Here is a 20256-nt window from a genome sequence, read left to right as displayed (position 1 = left end):
AGATAGCATCACTGACTAAATGGACACGAATCTGAGCAACTTCAGGAGAAAGAATGGGACAGGGAAGCCTGGCATGCTGCAGTCCATGGGGTCACAGGGTCAGCCTTGACCTAGTGACTGAACAACAACATGATTCCCTATACTTTACCTTCCTACATGTCTCAGTTAACATTGGCTTATAATACTGTCTGCTGCTGTGGCAAAACCATAAACTCCAGAAGGGCAGACTGTGCCTATTTGGGGCACTGCTGGATCCAAAACCCCTAGCAAAGCACCTGGAATGGAACAGGCACTTAAGCGTTAGATAAACTAATGTCTTGGGCAGTCACTGGTGTCTGTTTAAAGCCAAGAATGGGTCGTGGGGTGTTTTCTTTCTGGAGATGACAGAAACATTCTATACCTCTCCCCTCATCTGTCCTCTTCCTGAACCCCAAGAAAAAGGTAAAATCAGGTGGTAATGATGGAGACCTTGCCTCTTGATTTGCAACAACAAAAAAATCATGATCATCATCATAAAAAAAAAAAAAAGGAAACCCTCCTCTCTTTCTGGATTCAAATGAAATTTCACTCCAGGATAGCCGAGAAGGCCTCCACCATGCACTCTTCCTACAGGGACTCTGACCTGTCCTCACTTCGTCTTCCCTTCTCAGAGCACACACAGAGACTCAGAAGACACTGTGCTATCTCTCCAAGCAGTTCACTGCGCCTCTTCTCTCACAACGGCCGAGAGGCCTTTATCATTGAAGAGTAGTGGTCCCCTCCCATCCCAGGGATCACGGCTCTTCCAGATACGTCATAACCCTGGCTCAGGGGCAATTCCTCAGCAAGGTTCAAGTCTGAAGTGCTGGTTTGCAATTTTTAGGTGGGAGGCCTTGCCTGTAACGTGGGCCAGCGTGAACTCTCATTAAGTTTCTTAATGGAGCTGCTGCAGAACTCCAGCTGTGGGCTGCTGGTTTCCACCCTCACACATGGACAGCAGGCTTGGCAGGGGAAACCTCAGGAGCTGTACTCATTTCCAGAACAGCCATGGATGACAAAAGGCGATCAGGCATCTCTGCTTAGAAGGCCAGATCCAACAGCCTGCCGGCCTAGGGACAGTGTTGGTGTCCCAGGGCACAGATGGTTGCCAGGGGTAACAACAGAGAGGGGATCCACAGTTGCTTCCTCAGGGAATTTTCAAAGAATCCAAGGGGCTGCCAGAACATTCTTCTTTTATAAACAGACAGTATTCTATTTCCTAGCGTATAATTATAAACACACCTGCTCCAACTGGGGAATCTTTCCATAAGCGAGCAATAAACTCCCAGCCAGGAGACCCAAGTTCTATCTTGAGCAAGCCAACACATCAAATGATTACTATGGTGCAAAACAGAGTATTAATAACACTGCAGACTCCGATAAGGGAGGGCCTTCCTTTCCTGACTTCATCTGTATTTAAACAAATAGGAACTCAACCTCAATATTCTAGAGGAAAAATTCAAGTCAGGGAAGCATTTACAACTCTAGGTAGAAAGAAGAAGAGTCGAAGGCTGCCAACATGAAGATTCAGCGTTAGACGTTTTGCTGGCAAACAACCCGGAAGAGAGAGGACTAAACAGGAAGTAGCAAAAATCACTGTAGTTAAAGGGGTGAACCCCCTGGACAGCCTGCTGTTTTTCTCGCTTTCTATTCACCCCAGAGAAGCATGGCCTCCTCACCTGTTCATGCTGATCGGTTTAAGGAGAAGCCTGAGCTTGCAGAATCTACTGCGGTTGAGCAGTAAGCCTCCGGGCCGGCAGCTGAGCCCAGCGCTAGTTCTGCCTCACCCGCTATAGCCGTCAGAACTAAGGCCACTCACGTTACCTCTCTGAGTGCCTCCATTCCCGAGGGACCTGAAAATTCATAACCACTCACGTCGCTTTCAGCTTTAAAAAGTCTGTGATTCAAATTCTCCTTAGGGGTATCTGAACCATCTCTTAGTATTTCTGAAATTCTGGTGGTAGCTATTAGAGCAGGGGTTATATTCTATTTGGCAGAATACCATCAAATACCATCAAAAGAAGGTATCCATTGATCTACCAAAAGAGCAAACAGATATCTAAAGAAGTAGACAAGAAAATTAATTTTTGAAAGTCAGATAAAAATTTTTCCAATGTGCCTCCTTTTCCTAAGCAATTAGACTCCCTCAACTACATATATTAATTCCCTCAATTAATCCTTTCTATTATCATTTACCAAACATGTATCACATACTATAGATGTGGCAAGAAATCTTGAAAAATGTTTACAAGAGAGAAAATATTTAGGAGGCCCTCAAATCCCAAACAAGATGGCCACTTGTGAGTCTCCAGGTTAATTCTGAGTAAATGAAACTAATTTGATACCTAAGTATAGAAACCATCAGATGACATTTCAGTTCCTCAATCTCGAGGTGGTTTTCCTAGAATTGAGAAGCCAAGGATATAGTATATTCTGAATTCCACTGCAAGCCAGCAGCTGAAAAGTCTCGAGATTGCTGTAGAATTCGCTCTGCACTTTGACAAAATTTTCTATGACCCCCTCACACTTAACACTTTCCAACATACAGACCAAGAGAGCAGTGGTTTGTTTTTCTCTTTCACCACTTGCAAACTGTACCCATATAGTTATTTCTTTTTTGCATGAGTGCTTCACATAGAGAGAGAGAAGCATCAGCACTGAGTTTCAGAGATCTGTTAATAGCCAGCGCCAACCACAAATTCAGCTGAGCTTCTAGACAGTGAATGATCGAAATTTTATCACAGTTTAGAAAATCTTTATCTAGACTCGGATGGGCTCCAAGGACAAATGGCAAACAAACTCATGGGAAACGCTAACACAGACACGAAGGACTTGACTCACTCCCAGAGGCATGCTACACAAAGTCAGATACTAGATGCTGCACAGACTAGGGGACGGGTCACAGAGTTCACTGGGAGAGGGTCATGGAAACATCACCATGGGACACTTAAAAAAAAATGAAATTAGGACCTCAGCATTATCCAATTCATCAATGGAGATGAGCTGGAAAAGAAAAAAGGGGGGAGAAAAAGAAGGCAATGTTAGAACAGGAAATACAAGCGAGCTAAGTGTTAGAAGCTTTGTCACTGTATTTCTCATCGCTGACTCAGGTTGGAGCATCGTTAGAACGCAACCGTCTTGAGAGCTGTGGGCATTCTGGACACCACTGCACCCTGGCATCTCAGGCAGGATGCTGCCACACTTTGTTTACACGCCAGGTATCAAACCTCGCAGGTCCAGACTTCCCTGGTGGTCCAGTGGTTAAGACTTCATGTTCTTAATACAAGGGGAGTGGGTTTGAACCCTGGTTGGGGATCTAGGATCCCTCATGCCACACAGTGTGGCCAAGAAAAAAACAAACAAAAAACCTCACAGGTCACTGAACCAAGAGCCCTGAATGGCACTGTTGTGCTCCGTTGTAGAGAAAACTTGAACTGAGCTGTGAACAAGGGCAAGATCCCTGATCAAGAACCATGTCCTTTCAGAAAAGGATGGGAGAGAGTCGGGTTAAAAGCTAAACTCCTATCAACTCAGCTTAGGAGAAAATTCTCTCCTTGGACTCATTATACCACTGAATGGGGGTGGGGTGTCTTGAGTTCAAACTACCATTGAGATAAATCAGACTCAGTTTCAATTTAAGCAAGCAGTGGGATAAATCAGACCCAGATTCAATTTAAGCAAGCAATAAGACCAACATGTTCCCCAGCCCAGATATTCCAAATCCTGATACTATTGATTAAAGAGACTAGATTCCTCCAAGGTGATTATTGCCTACCTGAGTGATATTAGGAACAATGAAATGATTTATTAGCACCAAGTTCAAAAGAAAGAAAAAGAGGATTAATGACAATTATGCATGTTTAATGATAGATGGAGGATCCTTGATTTTATTATGTTTCATTAATATTTACTTTTGCAAATTTAAACTCCTACTAGAAACACTGGTAGCTGGAAATATTAATAGTTTATTTGCCCAGAGAAAAGAAGCACTAGTAATGAACAGAGGATTGACAATTCATAAGAAATGAAAACCCTGATATTACTTGAGGTCAAAAACTCTCTAGTAGTGTAACAGGTACCATTATTCAGAAGAAAAATGGAGTTTAAATAAATTGAGATATTCTTTCACATTATCTGTTGGCCTCTGAATTTCTTTCCAAAACTCTGACTCTTAAATCAAAAATATCTTAATAAAAATCGTACGGTAGGTAATAGAGCAGCCGATATATAAAATAACCATGCTTTCTCTTCAAGCAAGGCCTAGGGGCATGAATATATTCTATGAATTATAGAGAGATTCAGGGTAAATCTTAGAGATGTTTAGCGATGGGAGGTAACTATTTTATTTAACATGGTGAAATCTGTAGATTAAAAGCAGAGTTGGCTAGGCCTTGCACACACAGAATGGTTGCAAAGCCCTGATTTTATAGTTTATTAACTTTGAATACACTGTTGAGAAAGACACAAGAATCACATGAAAATGTATTCCATCATTATTCTGGTGATCCTTTTTAATATTCCACTATATTATACTATCCTATATTGTATTTTAATACCACTCTCTGGTAAATATTGCTGGCCCATTTGGAGACACCACAGTAAAAGATAATTTCTTTAATTTCTAAATGATCATGATTTAAATTTTGTCACCATCCTCTGTGCCCCGCCCCCACATTTCCAGCACGTGTCACAGTTCTTGGACGGGCACGTCTTAGGCAATGGACCAGGACAAGTGTGCTGACCACTGTCTTCTCAGATATGACTCTTAGGCCTGATCCAAACCTCAGGTGATGTGAGGGCCCCACAGACCAGGAGAGAGGACTGTGAGGACTCAGGAGAGGGCAGGAAGACAGAGCAACCCCGGCCATCCCAGCAGGGTGTTAGTCATGGGACAAGCCCCACTCAAGAGGCAACGAATAGGAAAAGTAGGCCAAGACGACAGACTTGGCATTCACCCTTGCCTTTGTGTCCTGAGCACCCAAAGGCCACTTCACTTACTTTATCGACTAACACCCACTGTGAGGGACAGGGAAGCCTGGCATGCAGCAGTCCATGGGGTTGCAGAATCAGATATTACTTGGCGATTGAACAACACCCCGACCTGGTTTGCCTAAGAAAGGTTAGTTCTTTGGGTCTGGGTTCTTCCCATCCTTGAAAGAGTTGGCTCCCGCATGTCATGCCTCTTTACTCAAACAGAGGCAGCCAGTAACCCATCAAAGGCATTTTCCAAAAGCCTTAGTGAAACAGGACAGAGTGCAAACTAACAACGAAACTGGAAGAAACACAAATCATTTAACGCCCCCCTGCTCCCCTTTAAAGCAAAGGGTTAAGCAGCCTCTTCCCGCAGTCCGAGCCTGGGGCCAGCAGCAGCATGGCATCTCTGTGCGGTCTGAGGAGCTGCTGACTAGCACAGGTTTCTACAATGTCCTTCTTGGTGGCAGAGCATTTCCCGTACTTGCTTCTAGTATTTTCACTTTGACCAGGGGGATGACAGCTCCAACCCGACGGGAAGGAACTGTCATCCTGCCGCCAAGCCTTTCTCTGCCAGGATGTGGCTAATTTCTTCACCAGATGAAGAGGGATTTGAGCTGCACCCTCAGGAGCTCCTCTCAACTCTCGTAACTCTTTCACAACGGCCTGCATCATCTACTGAGCTCTCGAAGCCCTGGCTCTATAGCTCTCCACGAGCTTTCTCACAGGCAGGGTGACAGCATCTCGGATCGTGTCCCCAGGGGCCAAGACAGCATTCTCCCTGTTGGCCCGCCATGGGGAGGGAAAGGCGGCAGAAAGCACACCTTCCACACGGCCCCGAAGACCCCCGCGCGCTTTTCTGCCCAGCAACAGACTCTCAACCAACTCCTTTTACTTATACTCTCCACGCTCTAAAAAGAAAACTCACTTGAAAGTATAAGCACAACTTACAAGGTCACTGGAGTAGAGACGCAAAGCTTACCTCAAGTACCTTGGCTAAGAAAGAAGCGGACATTCTCAAGAGGAGAAAACTGTGGTCCCCACAGTTTAAAATTGTGTTTTCTGCCCCAAAGGTACAAATAAATTCACAGCTGGTTAAGGTCCCTTTGGTAGAGTTTATCTTATTAGGGAAAGTGAATTTTTTAAAAACACGAGTTTTTAAAACTAGAGTCAATTTTTTAAAAACACTTCTTAAAGTTCACTCGAAGAAAAACAAACATCCTGTGGAATAAATGGCTATTATTTACTTATCTGATAAGTGTATTCTCTTTTACTGTCCTCCTCACCTTATCAAGGGCAAGACCTAGCTGGGTGTCTACACAGCGCACACTGGTCATCTCGTTACTTCCCATTTGTACCAGCGTTCCTTACTTTTATATTTATAAACTCTATTCTGGCATATTTCCACCACAAAATTCCTCCTGAGTTATAAACACTTATTTTCCAAGTAACATTTATTCAAGTTTGAATTTGTACATTTTACAAGTTTAGACTGATGTTTAAAAGCATTGTGGTTTGGGGCCAGTGGAGGAATGTAAACTGCAAAAAGGACTGTGTACCTTTCTGTTTTATTTGCTTTTATCCAAAGATCCGCACACGTTGAATTGCTCTAATATTAAGGACGGACACTGCTTAGGTTAGAAACCAAGATTCCGACAGTGTTTTAGACTTTCAAGAATCTAGTTGTCACCTTCTCTTTTGACAAGAGAGGCTGTGATTTAATTATCAAACATTCTTTGCAGAGATGAATAAAAGTTATTTACTGTGTATTTGGTAAGTCAATGATATCAGCACATTTACCTACTTGGAAAATGCGGATAAAAGTGTCTTCAAGGTAGTAAATGAATATTATTGCCTTCAAAGAAGACTGGTGAGACTTAAATTCAGGCCCTGTTTTTCACTGGGGGCAGAAAGGAAGAGCAATGGGGCTCTTTTTATCCCACTTGGACCAAAATCAGGGGTGCGAGGGCTGTTTTCTGTACATCATGGCTCGCTGCATGTGATCAGAAGTCTCAGCTCCCAGGGATGGTCCATTTCCCAATCTCAGTTAGAAAAGGTGACATGTCTGTCTGTCTTCATTCCAGTTAGAACTGGAGGCAGTTTCTTCATACACTTGGAGGATTGTGTAACGTCTCACCAGAAAGAAGCAAGTAAACCCACAGGTATGCTCAGCTGGAACCCAAAACTCAGGAACACACACACCTTGGTACACAAGAAGCATTTGCATTCTCACTGGGAATTTAAACAGACGGAAAATCTTGTTGTTCCTATTTTTCTGAATACAGATTGTACGGCAAGCAGCCTAAAAGAGACACCTAAGTGTATATGACTTTAAAGAGAGACTCATATGATTTAATTACCTTCAGGGCAAGATGAATAGGTTTTTTTTTTTAAGTTATCTCTCCAGTCAATATGCCTGAACTAAGGTGGATTTCTAAGTGCCCTCACTCTGCTTCTATCTAATAGAAACACCTGGTTTTCACATGAAAATAAAAGGCAGTACCTTTTCTCCATAGCCTCTGTCTTTGGTCATCATTTCTCTGAGGGTCTGAAGGACCTTGATGCAGAGTTTCTCCTCATTCTCCTCCAGCAGCTGTTTAGTGTGTTTGATTAACCTGAATGGAGGGGAAAACCATGGATTACATCCCTGAAACATCTTTACATAAAAAAAAAAAAACAACTTATTGTAACTAGTCTGTTAATGAACTAATATTTACCAAAGGCTCCCAGACTTAAACAGACTTCCGGGCAGTCCCTTCACTAACAGCCAGTCGGTGTCTCAATAGCGACACCTGCTGGTCGGCAGCAGCAAACAGGTCCGAAGGGAGACAGAGGCCCACTCAAAACTGCTGTTTATGGAGCGCAGTTATTTACCCACTGAGGATTGTCAGTAATGTGGCCAAAATATGTCAGCAGTGTTAAAAAAAAAAAAAAAAAAAGAACCTCAAGAGTATTATGGTTGGAAATAAACACATCCCAACCACTGCTTTGTTTATACAGTCTTATCCTTTGACGGGCCCAGAAAAATAAAAAAGCAGCAGAATTCACGCTCAAGCTAACCAACCAACCAACCTTAGGGTGAAAATCAGACAGCGGTCTCTGGTCATGGGACCAGTTGCTTTTTCTAGATGATGCCCCACGGCATAAAACGAGAAACTATAAAGCTGCTGGGAAACTATAAAGACTGTGAGGCCCTGGTAGGTTTGAGCTTTCTGAGGATTCGCGGGCCGTGGCTTTTGGAGTCCGTCAGTCCACGGGGGACATCCTGCCTGCATGTGGTGAGTGGAAGATGAACAACCGGGCGTGCGGTTCTCAAAGCAGAAGTTGTCACCCAACAACAGTGTTGCTAAGTAGGACTGCACCTACGCACTTCCTTTAGAACAGTCAGAACGGACCCCCCGCACTAGGCCCTGCTGTCTTCACCGAACACCAGACCAGCCCCGCCTTCCCGGGAACAGTGCCGCGTCTGGTCATCGGGGTTCTGCCCCAGCGAGCACCGCGGCGGGAGGGGCTGCTTACTTGCAGATGAAGCCCCCGCTTTCACACTTCCTCCTGGCGTCCGTGTTCTCCGGGAAGAGCAGCTCGGGCCGGTGGAGGACATCCACCAGCACAGATAACTCGGCCTGCACCAGGGGCCGGAGACGGTCCTCCAGGGCCGAGACGATGTCCTGGAACGGAAGCACAGCCCGGGTGAGCAGCTCGGGCCGAGGCGACCACGGGAGAGTGGGAACATTCATTTCTGACCTGAGGCATGACCACAGACTATGCTGGGTTACAGTAACCTCAGCACCGTCTGGTATGTGCCTCAAGTTATTAGACATTGCCCAACGGTTACCTGAAGCATTAGACCCTGATGCGGAAAACAGAGAAATAACAAAGACGTAACATCCTTCCCACCCGCTCTGTGAGATGGTCCTTATGCTACCCAAGGGATCATTCCATATGTTTTAAAATAGGATGCAAAAAGTACATTCGACAACATGGAAAGGTGTCTACATTACAAGTGTAAAAAAAATGGCCAAACAATAGTATGGACTCTACGATCCACTTTTTATCCACAACATTAATGTCTAAAGGATACGCAGCAAACATTAAAACATCATTAGTGATTTTCTCTGAGAGGTGGGATTACAGGTGACTCCAGTTTTCTTCTATTTAGTGGTACTTGTGAGTATTGCCAAATTATTTCCAATGAGCATGAATTATTCATATAATAAAATATCATATAAAACATGAGAACACAAATGAATGAACATGCTGTATCAACATGCTAAATACATGTACCCTGATAGCATGATGGTCTTCAAATGCAAAACACATAGCTGTAGGAAAGGAAAACAGAGAGAAGTTGAAAGAGCAGCAAAACCAACACAACAAACACCATATAAAGGCAAATGGCAGGAAACAGATGAGAAATTATCTCCAAAAGATGCTAAAGTCTGCCGTCTGGCTTGCTAACTGAGAACCAAGCTACCGGCAAGCTGGCTACGAAGGGCAGAACACGACACGCTGGGGAAGATCAGATAATTCACCAGGAAGCTTTGCATGGAGAAAGCCCACTTTAATTGCACTCATCTCAATCAGGGACCCAAATTTCATAGGCCCCAAATTCACAAAGAATTGAGTGATCTTTTATCTAGAAACTAAAACTTATGAATATAATTCTACTTCATCTTACATGTAACAAAATTTGTCATCACTCAATCATATTTAGGATGCATTCAAGAATGCATGAATAAATCAAACTGCTTTGGGGAGGGGGCCATATTCCCAACAATATTATGAGAGTACCCTGCAACATCCCTTAGTTTGGAATGACTTTCACAGCACAGAGAGAGGGTCGCTTTGGCAAAATTCTTTGAGAATTTTGTCAGTTTCCCTAACAGTTCTCTCTGGGAAAGCACCCAATTTCCTCTTCTTCAACAGTGACTGGTCCTAACTCTGGCAATTCGTTATCTGTCTCCAGCTTTTGTACAAGATTGAAACAGTTCTTCGGCATCGTGTTCACGAAATCTTGCATCTTTTGCCAGGTTGGAACTTCACATTGCAATTGATTTGCATTGTATTGTCAAATGTAGAACATTCGGCAATCGGGGAGAGACCAACAGACAAGGGTGGCGAAGCGATGGGCAGGGGGAGATGCCAGTGTTAAGTGAGGGGGATGTCTGAATGGGGGTTAATTATATAAGCACTGCATTTGCAAGTTAATGTTCTCACATTATGACAACTTTTGCCATTCTGAGCAATCTCGTAACTGCAGGGACTCAGACAGACAATAACTCATTAGATAAATAAGGATCGCTTTGGCTACTGGCCAAATCTTTAAAACAAGCACTGCCTAAACTTATGTATTTTATTCTGTTACCCAAGAATATGTGTAATGATCTAAGAAGAGCAGGTGTGTTTCTAAGCCACAGATAATTCAGTTTGAGCAGGAGAAAATGCTGTGTGTTCATCCAGTTATGAGTCTACAATACAGTGACCTTCCTCCTTCTAAACCATAGTGGAGATCAAGAAACACTCCATGGGGAATCAGGCTACCTTTGTTTAAGAAGTGGCTCTGTCATGACAAGGCTCAAATTGCATCCACCCAGCTCTGCGGGCTCCAGCCAAGCTAACCTTCCTGAGGTCTCTGTGCTGTATTCTCCCCTGTGGAATGGTCTCCTCACAAGCTCTTCCCTTCCCTTCCGTTAAGTCAGTCCCCCTGTCCCCTGGTCTTGGTTCCAATGTTCTTTCCCCAGCAATGCCTTTGTTGACCACCACCCCCAGCGCCAGGCAAGATGAGCTTCCTCATCAGTATGTTTCATAGCACTGCTCACTCCTCTGCAGTGTCTGTCTCTCTTACCATTTTACTTCTATCTGTGTGATTTGATCATTGTTTTTCTCCCTTCCAACAATGGAGACTCTATGAAGGTCAAGATTATTTTAGCTTTGGTTGCTGTATCCCCTGTGCCTAGGGTGGGGCTGATGAATCCATCAATGAACTCTTTTGTCTTTAGGTAACTTGTGCCACCCTCAGAGATTCATTTACTTCACTTATTAACGATAATTATTACGGTCATAAGGATAACGACCATAATAATATTAAGAAGAGCAGGTCACTGATCAAGTGACCTGGCTCACTACATGCCAGGTTCTGCTCTTTGTGCTTTAAGTGTATTGCATTTTTCACTGCTGTACAAGCACTGCAGTATAAACGATTTTGCAAGCTCTTCTTCATCAAACGGTGGTCTGTGTCCTCTCCCCTTGAACCTAAGTGGACGTATGTCACTATCTTGACCCAAAGAATATGACAGAAAGGATGCCATGTGATTTCTGAAGCCAGGTAATTAAGGCAATATAGCTTTTACTTATCTATCTCTCCAGACTTATCTTGGGACCCGGCCGCCATGTTGTGAGGAAGCCCATACTCTATGGGGAGGCTCCGTGTAGATATTTTAGGTGAGAGCTGAGGTCTCAGCTAACGATCAGTATCAACTGCCAAACGTGTGGATGAGTGAGATTTCAAGGTGAGTCCAAACACAACCACCATCGGACTGCAACTGCATGAACAAACTTGAGCAAGAAACACCTTGCTGAGCCCAGTAACCTCCAGAACAGTCAAAGAATAAAATAATCTCTGTTGTCATTTCTTAGGCAGTCACAAGTGACCGGAACGTCTTAAGTCTCTTAATCTTCGTATCAGCCCCATGACGTAGGTGTTACTATTACATGATTTTTACAAGTTAGGAAATTGGAGAAATTAAGTAACTTCCCTAAGGTTATGCATTTCTAAGCTGCGGAGCCACGATCGGGCGCTGGCTTGAGATCACACTCTGCACCATGGCACCAAGCTCCTCTGAAGGATTTGTGATTCTCTAACCATGGTCCATGTGTCATCTGTGAGGAAACCACCTGAGGCGCTTGTTCAAAGGAAGATGTTGATATTACGGAGCGTGTTTAAACGTTTAACATCATCTAATCCTCACTACTCTCCCTCTTAACAAAAGAAGAGCACGTCTCTTTGTAGGTACTAAGTAAACAGAGTAGAATCTAGCTAGAATTTAGTAACACTTTTATTTTCATTTGGCTCATTTGATAGAAAACTCCTCTCTCAGTTACGATTACACTTGTTTACCTACTGATTCAAGAGGCCAAAATCCCAAGATGATGGGGAAAAAAATAGGAGCTGTTACACTCTTATTCTAAGCATCCTCTTCTAACACTGATTTATTCCTTCCTAATAAGTGACAAGGGACTTCTTGAAAAAGAGATTTGAAAATCCATGAACAACCTCTGAAGACCATGACTTTGTCGGGAGTATTTTTGGGTCCCGAGGAGCTTTGCTCTCCTGGCCCAACACACACATCTGCATTTGACTACCCACTCATCACACTGATATCCCCCTGGGGCCAACCCCGGATTTTTCCCTGGCTCAAGGAAGCCCTTCAGTGTGGGGAGCCGCCTCAGGCCGGGTTACGGGTCGCTTCCATCAGCGCTGGGCATTACCTGCAGTCTCTCGATGATGTTCCGGTAGTCCCTGGAAGCGGCCAGGACAGAGTCTCTGCGGGCAGCATTGCGGGCCGTCAGCCGCCAATTCATGGCGGTTTTCTGCACGAGGTTGTGTGACTTGAGGAAGAGGTTGTTGACCTGACTGTCCAAGTCCACGGGAATGGCAATGGCCCGGCTCTTGGCTGCACAGGAGAGATGGGGCTTGTGAGCCCACAGCTCTGATGAGAGACCCCCAGAAATGCAAACTACCCCCTCATCCCACAGGCAGGCGTGTCCATGCCCACAACGTTAGCGTGGATATGCAGTTCAGCTGAACCTCACTATCTGTTAGGTCGGGTTTTCCAATGTGAATTCTGAGGCCAGCTGCTGTGAGGAAAATTACATGCTACGAGGTCATACAGTTCAGGTAGGTCCAATGGGCTTCTTCAATGAATGGCTTCTTAGGGGCTCAGATATATCGATACATTTTAAGAATTATCAAGACAGGGAACTCATCTAACCAGTAAACTGCTTTTTGAAAAATTTTCTGGTTTTGTATTCTTTCAACCACCTACAAAGTGCTATTTTAAGCCAAACATAGTACAAAAGACAACATCTAGTATGACATAAGCTATGCTGTCCAGACAAGCTGTTGTTTTCCTTTTAACCTGCTTCAAAAAAAAGGGCAACTCCGGTCTCATCACGAGAAAACCAGTCAAATCCACAAAGGGGGAACATTCTACAGATACTTGACTAGGACATCTGAGGATGGTCAAGGCCACAGAAAATAAGGAAGGTCTGGACCCACTCCAGTATTCTTGCCTGGAGAATCCCATGGACAGGGGAGCCTGGCAGGCTACAGTCCATGGGGTTGCAGAGTCAGACATGACCGAGCATGCACACATGAGAAATTGTCGCAGACCAGAGACAACTAAACACTATGTGGTGGCCTACATGTTACTGTGAACAGAAAAAGGGCATTAGTGGGAAAAGGGCTGAAAACCAAGTCTGGACGTTTAGTTCATAGCAATAGGCCAATCTGAGTTTCTTAGTTTTGACAAACATAGCTGGTAATGTAAGATGCAGACATCAGGGGAAACTGGCTGAAGGGTATATGGGAACTCTGTGTTATCCTGGCAGTGTTCTTAAAAGTCTAAATTTATTGCCAAATAAAAAGTTAATTTAAAAATTAAGTTAGATAACCAGACGAACAAGCCTTCTTTCTATCTGGGAGATCCAATAACGTTAAAAAAAAAAAAAACAGTAAGACAATTCTTGCCTGTCTTCAAAGCTCCATGCCAGCAGAAGCACAAAAGTGCTGGCTGGGGTTCATGGGCTGTGCAGTTTTCACGGTCCACTGTCTCACAAACACCAACGCTCCTTGCCTTTTCTCATCACTGCCAAGACTGTTAAAACATTTCCTCTCTCTGACGATCACTGAGCTAGCGAACTCAGCAACTTGCCCCACTTTTAACCAACAACCTCAAGAGGCACCATCATATATGGGCAGACTTCAGGGTGATCAGAGCCCTATTTTATCAAATCATGAACCTATAATAATGTACACCCTTTCAAAACCTTAATCTTTTATTGTGAAATTGTGCCACGTAAATAATAAAAAGACACGAGTGCTTGCCATACACATATAAAGGGAATTAGGGAGGGAAGACTGCGATCGGGCAACAAGCCCAATGGAACACAACTGCTCAACAGCACTAAGAGCCCTACTCGTCTTCTCTGGGGTCTCCAGGGAGCTAAAGAGCTACTAGAGGCAGATAACCCTTCTCGATTTAGGAAGGAAGGCTTTCCCTTTTCATAGTATTTATGGGGAGGGGGTGGAAGAGTGCAACAGATCAGAGACCGACAAAATCAGGATGAAGTAATGGTCATAACTTCCTTTCAAAGCTGCCGACAAGGGGCGATGGGGAGCAGGAGGGGAGGGGGCAGGGGATGGAGAAGCTTTATCACCGAGAGGCAGGAGGAAGCAGGCCGCCATCTCTGACAAAGGGTGTTCCCCGGGGGTGGACATGCGCTTTGCATGAAAAGAAAGTTCCCATATGGTCAACTATGTTTACCGGATTCAACAGATGACTTTCTCGAACAAGGGTCTTCCCAGCCCCCTGGACGCACTTGAGCACGCTGGAACTCGCCAAGACCTGCCTAACATTTAACCATGCAATCTGGCTTTTCAAAGCCTACCTTTCTTTGGCACTTGCTGGCTCTGAACTTTGGGGGGTGCTAGCTTGGAGAGATGAAAGGGAGGTTTAAGAATCAAGAAGATCGTGGTTCCAGCTCTGGGTCTGCAGCCTCTGGTGTGAGGGAGCTCTGCAGAGCTATGGAGCTGGTGCTCTGTCCAGGGTGGCCTTGATCACTGCTGGATGGCCTGTTTCCATGTGGAATCCAAACCGAGGTGGAGTCTTACCTACATCAGAGAGCACCCGGATGCAGCTCTCCACCGAGGCCTTCTGGCTTGGCATGAGCCAGTTGCAGTGGTAAACCCGGAACACACCTTGCAGAAGCTGCACAAAGACGGGCTGGCGAGTCTGCAAGAAAGAGGACAAGGAGGAGGCCGTGTGAAGACATTTATTTGTGAGTGGCTGAGACACTGGTCAGAAGCAGACACTGCCCGGAACCACAGGTTCACAGACCCTTAGGCACGAGTGGGAGGGGGTGGCCAGTGATGAACAGGATTCCAGAAGTGGCCGAGCCAACGGAGACCAAGTCAGAGGTGTTTTAAGGCAATGCACAAACTCGATGCTAAGTCTGACCACTGGACGGAGCAGTGGAATCACAGCCTCAACGCTGGTGTTCTTGTCTCGTAACCAAGTGGCTGTGTGATTGTAGGCAAGTCACTTTACTTCTCTGACCTTTAACTTCATGCAATATATAATATACAAAGACTGAGGCTGACAAACTCCCGGAGTTCTTTTCAGATGTTATATGAGTAGAACCGTATTTTTTAATCAGCCTTGATAAACTGGTAAATGGATCTCACCTAGAATACTCCTGTTTATTTCAGGCAGTGTCTCCAATGATAAAAGGAGAATATGGTTCTCATGGTGACTATGCAAAAGTGTTCATCTGCCACAGGTGAGTGCTTACAAGTTAACTGCAGAGGAAGATCTATCCCTTTCCATGATAGTATAAATTTGTACTCATTTTAAAAGAAGTCAAACAAGGACTTTAGCAATCTGACACTGACTTCCTGAAGGCATCTGCAAACTGTAATTTTGGCCTCCATCTGAAGCTATCTGCATCGGGGTAGCTTTAGACCTGCATGGTAAAGGTCACCGTGGATGGTACACTACTCCACTGGTCTGCAATTTGTAGGGGGATGTACTTGCCTATCCCCTCTGAAACACAGGAGGACTTAATATAACAAAAAAAAAAGTACTGAAAATATACTACAAAAGTTTCTTAGATGAAAGGAAAACAAGTGTAAAGTGCTAGGGGCAAAGGAAGATCAATGTAAGAAATTAAAATGGGTTATGAGATTGTGTATATGTGGAATCTAAAAAAAAAATGATACAACTGAATTTATGTACAAAACATAAGTAGACTCACAGACATAGAAAACACACTTGCAGTTACCAAAGGGGAGAGGGATAAATTAGGTGTTTGGGATTAAAATATACATGCTGCTGCTAAGTCGCTTCAGTCGTGTCCGACTCTGTGTGACCTCATAGACAGCAGCCCCCCAGGCTCCCCCGTCCCTGGGATTCTCCAGGCAAGAACACTGGAGTGGGTTGCCATTTCCTTCTCCAATGCATGAAAGTGAAAAGTGAAAGTGAAGTCGCTCAGTCGTGTCCGACCGACCCCATGGACTGCAGCCTACCAGGCTCCTCCGTCCATGAGATTTTCCAGCCAAGAGTACTGGAGTGGGTGCCATCGCCTTCTCCCAATATGCATGGGAGAAGGCAATGTATATGTAAAGAGATAACCAGCAAGGACTTAGTGTATAGCCCAGGGAAATATACTCAATACCTTATAGTAACCTACAATGGAAAAGAACCTGAAAAAGAATAGACAGTGTATATGGATAACTGAATCACTTTGCTGTACGTCTGAATCAAATGATCAAATATACTCCAATATAAAATAAAAGTGAAATTAAAAAAAACAAAACAAAACAGAAGCAGCAAAAAAATGCCTGCTCTGCTGAGGGGACAGCACAGTATTCCTGAGGGAATGTCCAGTCTTGGTGACCTGGGCTGGTGTCACATCCTTGGAGACGGGGCAGCCTTGGGTCTCAAGGCTGGACTGTCCTGGGGCTGAGGAAGCTGGCGAGGAAGTGGCGGCAAGTGAACCCACCCCTCAAGACCAGTAGTGGTGCCCGGTTCTCCCCATCTCCAGATCCAGGTAGGCCCACCTATAGTCAAACAAAGCTTAGTGTAGTACCCAAAGGAAGTCAGATCCCTTGGACTGGACGAGTTCGCAACAGTCCCCCAGTCTCCAGGTGGGGTTGCCACCTCCAGACTCCATCCTTAGAGTCACCCTACCCATGGAAGACAGAACCCTCAGAAAAGCGGTGTTGCAAGGGTTGGGATTTGTCTAGGAGGCGAAAAATATGGGGAAGGGAGTAAGGAGACATAAGCTCCTGTGTCTAATTTACAAGCCACAAACCTGACTCTTACTAAGGCTCTGCTTGCCCAAGAAAGCCCAGTTGGGCATGAAGAAATGCTGCCGCCTCGTGGCCGTTTCTCATAACAACAACTTTTAAACGTGTGCCCATGGGCACGAAAAGACACAAGGCCTGTTGGGGACGAAGAAATGCTGCCGCCTTGTGGCCATTTCTCGTAACAACTTTAACAGGAGTGCGGATGAGCACTGAATATTCAAGCCCTGCGGGAAAGCCTGGTGGGCTGCCGTCTATGGGGTCGCACAGAGTCGGACACGACTGAAGCGACTTAGCAGCAGCAGCGGGCTATAAATGATATCTGACCTCAAGAAATACCTTGGTGTAGGTCATCAAAAAATAATTTTAAAAAACGGCAGAATTTTCCAGAACCCTATTTCAAGAGGTAAATCTCACTGTTTAAAGAAAAATAAAAACACATGAAAAGATGCTCAACTTCACTAATTATTAAGAGAAATGGAAATCAAATCACATTGAGGTATCACCCCACACCACTCAGAATGGTCATCCTCAAAAAGTCTTCAAAGAATAGATGCTGGACAAGGCGTGGAGAAAATTATGCCCTCCTATGCTGTTTGACGGAACAGAAATTGGTATAGCTACTACAAGGAACAACATGGGGAATCCTAAAAAAACAGAGCTACCAAATGATCCAGCAATCCCGCTACTAGGCATGTATCCAAAGACAACCTTAACTCAAAAAGACACAAGCACCCCAACTTTCACTACAATCCTATTTACAATAGTCAGGACAAGGAACCAACCAAAATATTCAGTTACAGGTGAATAGACACAGGAGGTGTGGTCCATACGGACAATGGAATATGACTCAGGCATTAAAAAACACACAATGAAATAATGCCATCTGCAGCAATGTGGATGAACCTAGAGATGATAATACTAACAAGAGACAGAAAGACAAATATCATAAAATACCACTTAGAGATGGAATCTAAGAATTGACTCATATGAACCACTTGACAAAACAAACAGATTCAAAGACTTTTAAAAAATCTGATAGCTGCCAGAGATAAATGTAGGGGGTGAGGGATAAATCAGAAGGTTGGCATGTTAATATGCCATGCCATATGCACAGTAATAGAAACATATTTTAATAAAATAGACATCAACAAGGACCTACTATATATCCAGAGAACTCCACTCCACTTAGCGCTCTAACATAAATAAGTGAAGAGTCTAAAAAGCAGATATGTGGATACATACAAGTGAATCACATTCAACAAACACCAACACAGCAATGTATATAAACTATCCTCGAGGGGACCTTCCCAACCCAGGGACTGAACCCCATGTCTTATGTGTCCAGTGTCTGCAGGTGGGCTCTTCACCACTAGTGCCACCTGGGAAGCCCATAAAAACGACACAGCAAAGGATATAGTCAAACTAAAGTCAAATAAAACTTCAGTCAAATAAAAAGAAAGAAACGCCTATCACATCCCTGGAAAGAAAGAAATGGAACATCTCTGCAGCCTGAGCAGGCTAGGGTCACAAGGCCGGACTGTGCTGGGGCTGAGGGAGGTGGGGAGGATGTACCAGCCAAGAGACTCCCTTGGACCTGAAGTGCCTGGGCCCCCCAGCATGGACCCGCCATCCCCAGATCCAGGCTGGCCCTCTTAGACCCAAGTCAAACCCAGTGCCTGCAAAGGATGGTGGACTTGCTGGGCAGGAAGACCTCTGCAAACTCACCTGGTCCCCAGGATCCTGGTGGTGGGGTTCCCACTTCCAGCCTTCTTCCTTTGGGCCGCCCCACCCACCTGCCATCTACCTACAGCAGCCTCAGCATGGCACTTCTGCACGGCTTGGGGTTTCTTTGGGGGTGGTGGGCAAGGGTAAGTGGGGAAAGATAATGAGATGTGTGTCCGGGCAATTTCCACTCTAATTTACAACCCAGAAACATGACTTTCTCTAAGGCTCTGGTTTCCCAAGTTACATCAGTGGGGAATGAAGTGCTGCCGCCTTCCCACAACTACAACTTGAAAACCCTTCAATTTGGGCACTTAGGAACCCTGCCCTCAAGAAATGCTCTATGGGAAGTAATTGAAGATGAATTCAAAACAGGGCCGACTCTCATAAGCCAATTTCAAGCGCTAAATTATCCTCAAATTCTTAAAAAGAAAACTCCCATGAAAACACGCTCAGCATCCCTAATGATTCACTTCAGTTCAGTTCAGTCACTCAGTCGTGTCCAACTCTTTGCGACCCCATGAATCGCAGCACGCCAGGCCTCCTTGTCCATCACAATCTCCTGGAGTTCATTCAAACTCACGTCCATTGAGTTGGTGATGCCATCCAGCCATCTCATCCTCTGTCGTCTCCTTCTCCTCCTGCCCCCAATCTCTCCCAGCATCAGAGTCTTTTCCAATGAGTCAACTCTTTGCATGAGGTGGCCAAAGTACTGGAGTTTCAGCTTTAGCATCATTCCTTCCAAAGAAATCCCAGGGCTGATCTCCTTGCAGTCCAAGGGACTCTCAAGAGTCTTCTCCAACACCACAGTTCAAAAGCATCAATTCTTCGGCGCTCAGCTTTCTTCATAGTCCAACTCTCACATCCATACATGACCACTGGAAAAACCATAGCCTTGACTAGATGGACCTTTGCTGGGAAAGTAATGTCTCTGCTTTTCAATATGCTATCTAGGTTGGTCATAACTGTCCTTCCAAGGAGTAAGGGTCTTTTAATTTCATGGCTTCAGTCACCATCTGCAGTGATTTTGAAGCCCCCCAAAATAAAATCTGACACTGTTTCCACTGGTTCCTCATTTATTTCCCATGAAGTGATGGGACCGGATGCCATGATCTTAGTTTTCTGAATGTTGAGCTTTAAGCCAACTTTTTCACTCTCTTCTTTCACTTTCATCAAGAGGCTTTTTAGTTCCTCTTCACTTTCTAATTGCACTCATCTCACGCGCTAGTAAAGTAATGCTCAAAATTCTCCAAGCCAGGCTTCAGCAATACGTGAACTGTGAACTTCCAGACGTTCAAGCTGGTTTTAGAAAAGGCAGAGGAACCAGAGATCAAATTGCCAACATCTGCTGGATCATTGGAAAAGCAAGATAGTTCCAGAAAAACATCTACTTCTGCTTTATTGACTATGTCAAAGCCTTTGACTGTGTGGATCACAATAAACTGTGGAAAATTCTG

General features: G+C 44.6%; 1 protein-coding gene across 1 annotated transcript in view; it reads right to left on the bottom strand.

Moving 5' to 3' along the window:
- The window catches only part of ITPR1 (inositol 1,4,5-trisphosphate receptor, type 1), a 355741-nt gene that overhangs the window by 126628 nt on the left and 208857 nt on the right, over positions 1 to 20256 (bottom strand). Inside the window, exons 36-39 of the mRNA XM_010844129.1 lie at positions 14882 to 15002; positions 12478 to 12662; positions 8509 to 8657; positions 7493 to 7604 (exon numbers count right to left, since the gene is read on the bottom strand). Coding sequence (XP_010842431.1) covers positions 7493 to 7604; positions 8509 to 8657; positions 12478 to 12662; positions 14882 to 15002 — 567 coding nt within the window. The remainder of the gene's footprint in view (positions 1 to 7492; positions 7605 to 8508; positions 8658 to 12477; positions 12663 to 14881; positions 15003 to 20256) is intronic.

This window comes from Bison bison, unplaced genomic scaffold (genome assembly GCF_000754665.1).
Source record: "Bison bison bison isolate TAMUID 2011002044 unplaced genomic scaffold, Bison_UMD1.0 scf7180017864194, whole genome shotgun sequence".
Classification (NCBI taxonomy): Eukaryota; Metazoa; Chordata; class Mammalia; order Artiodactyla; family Bovidae; genus Bison; species Bison bison.
This window is presented reverse-complemented; position numbering and strand designations above follow the sequence as displayed.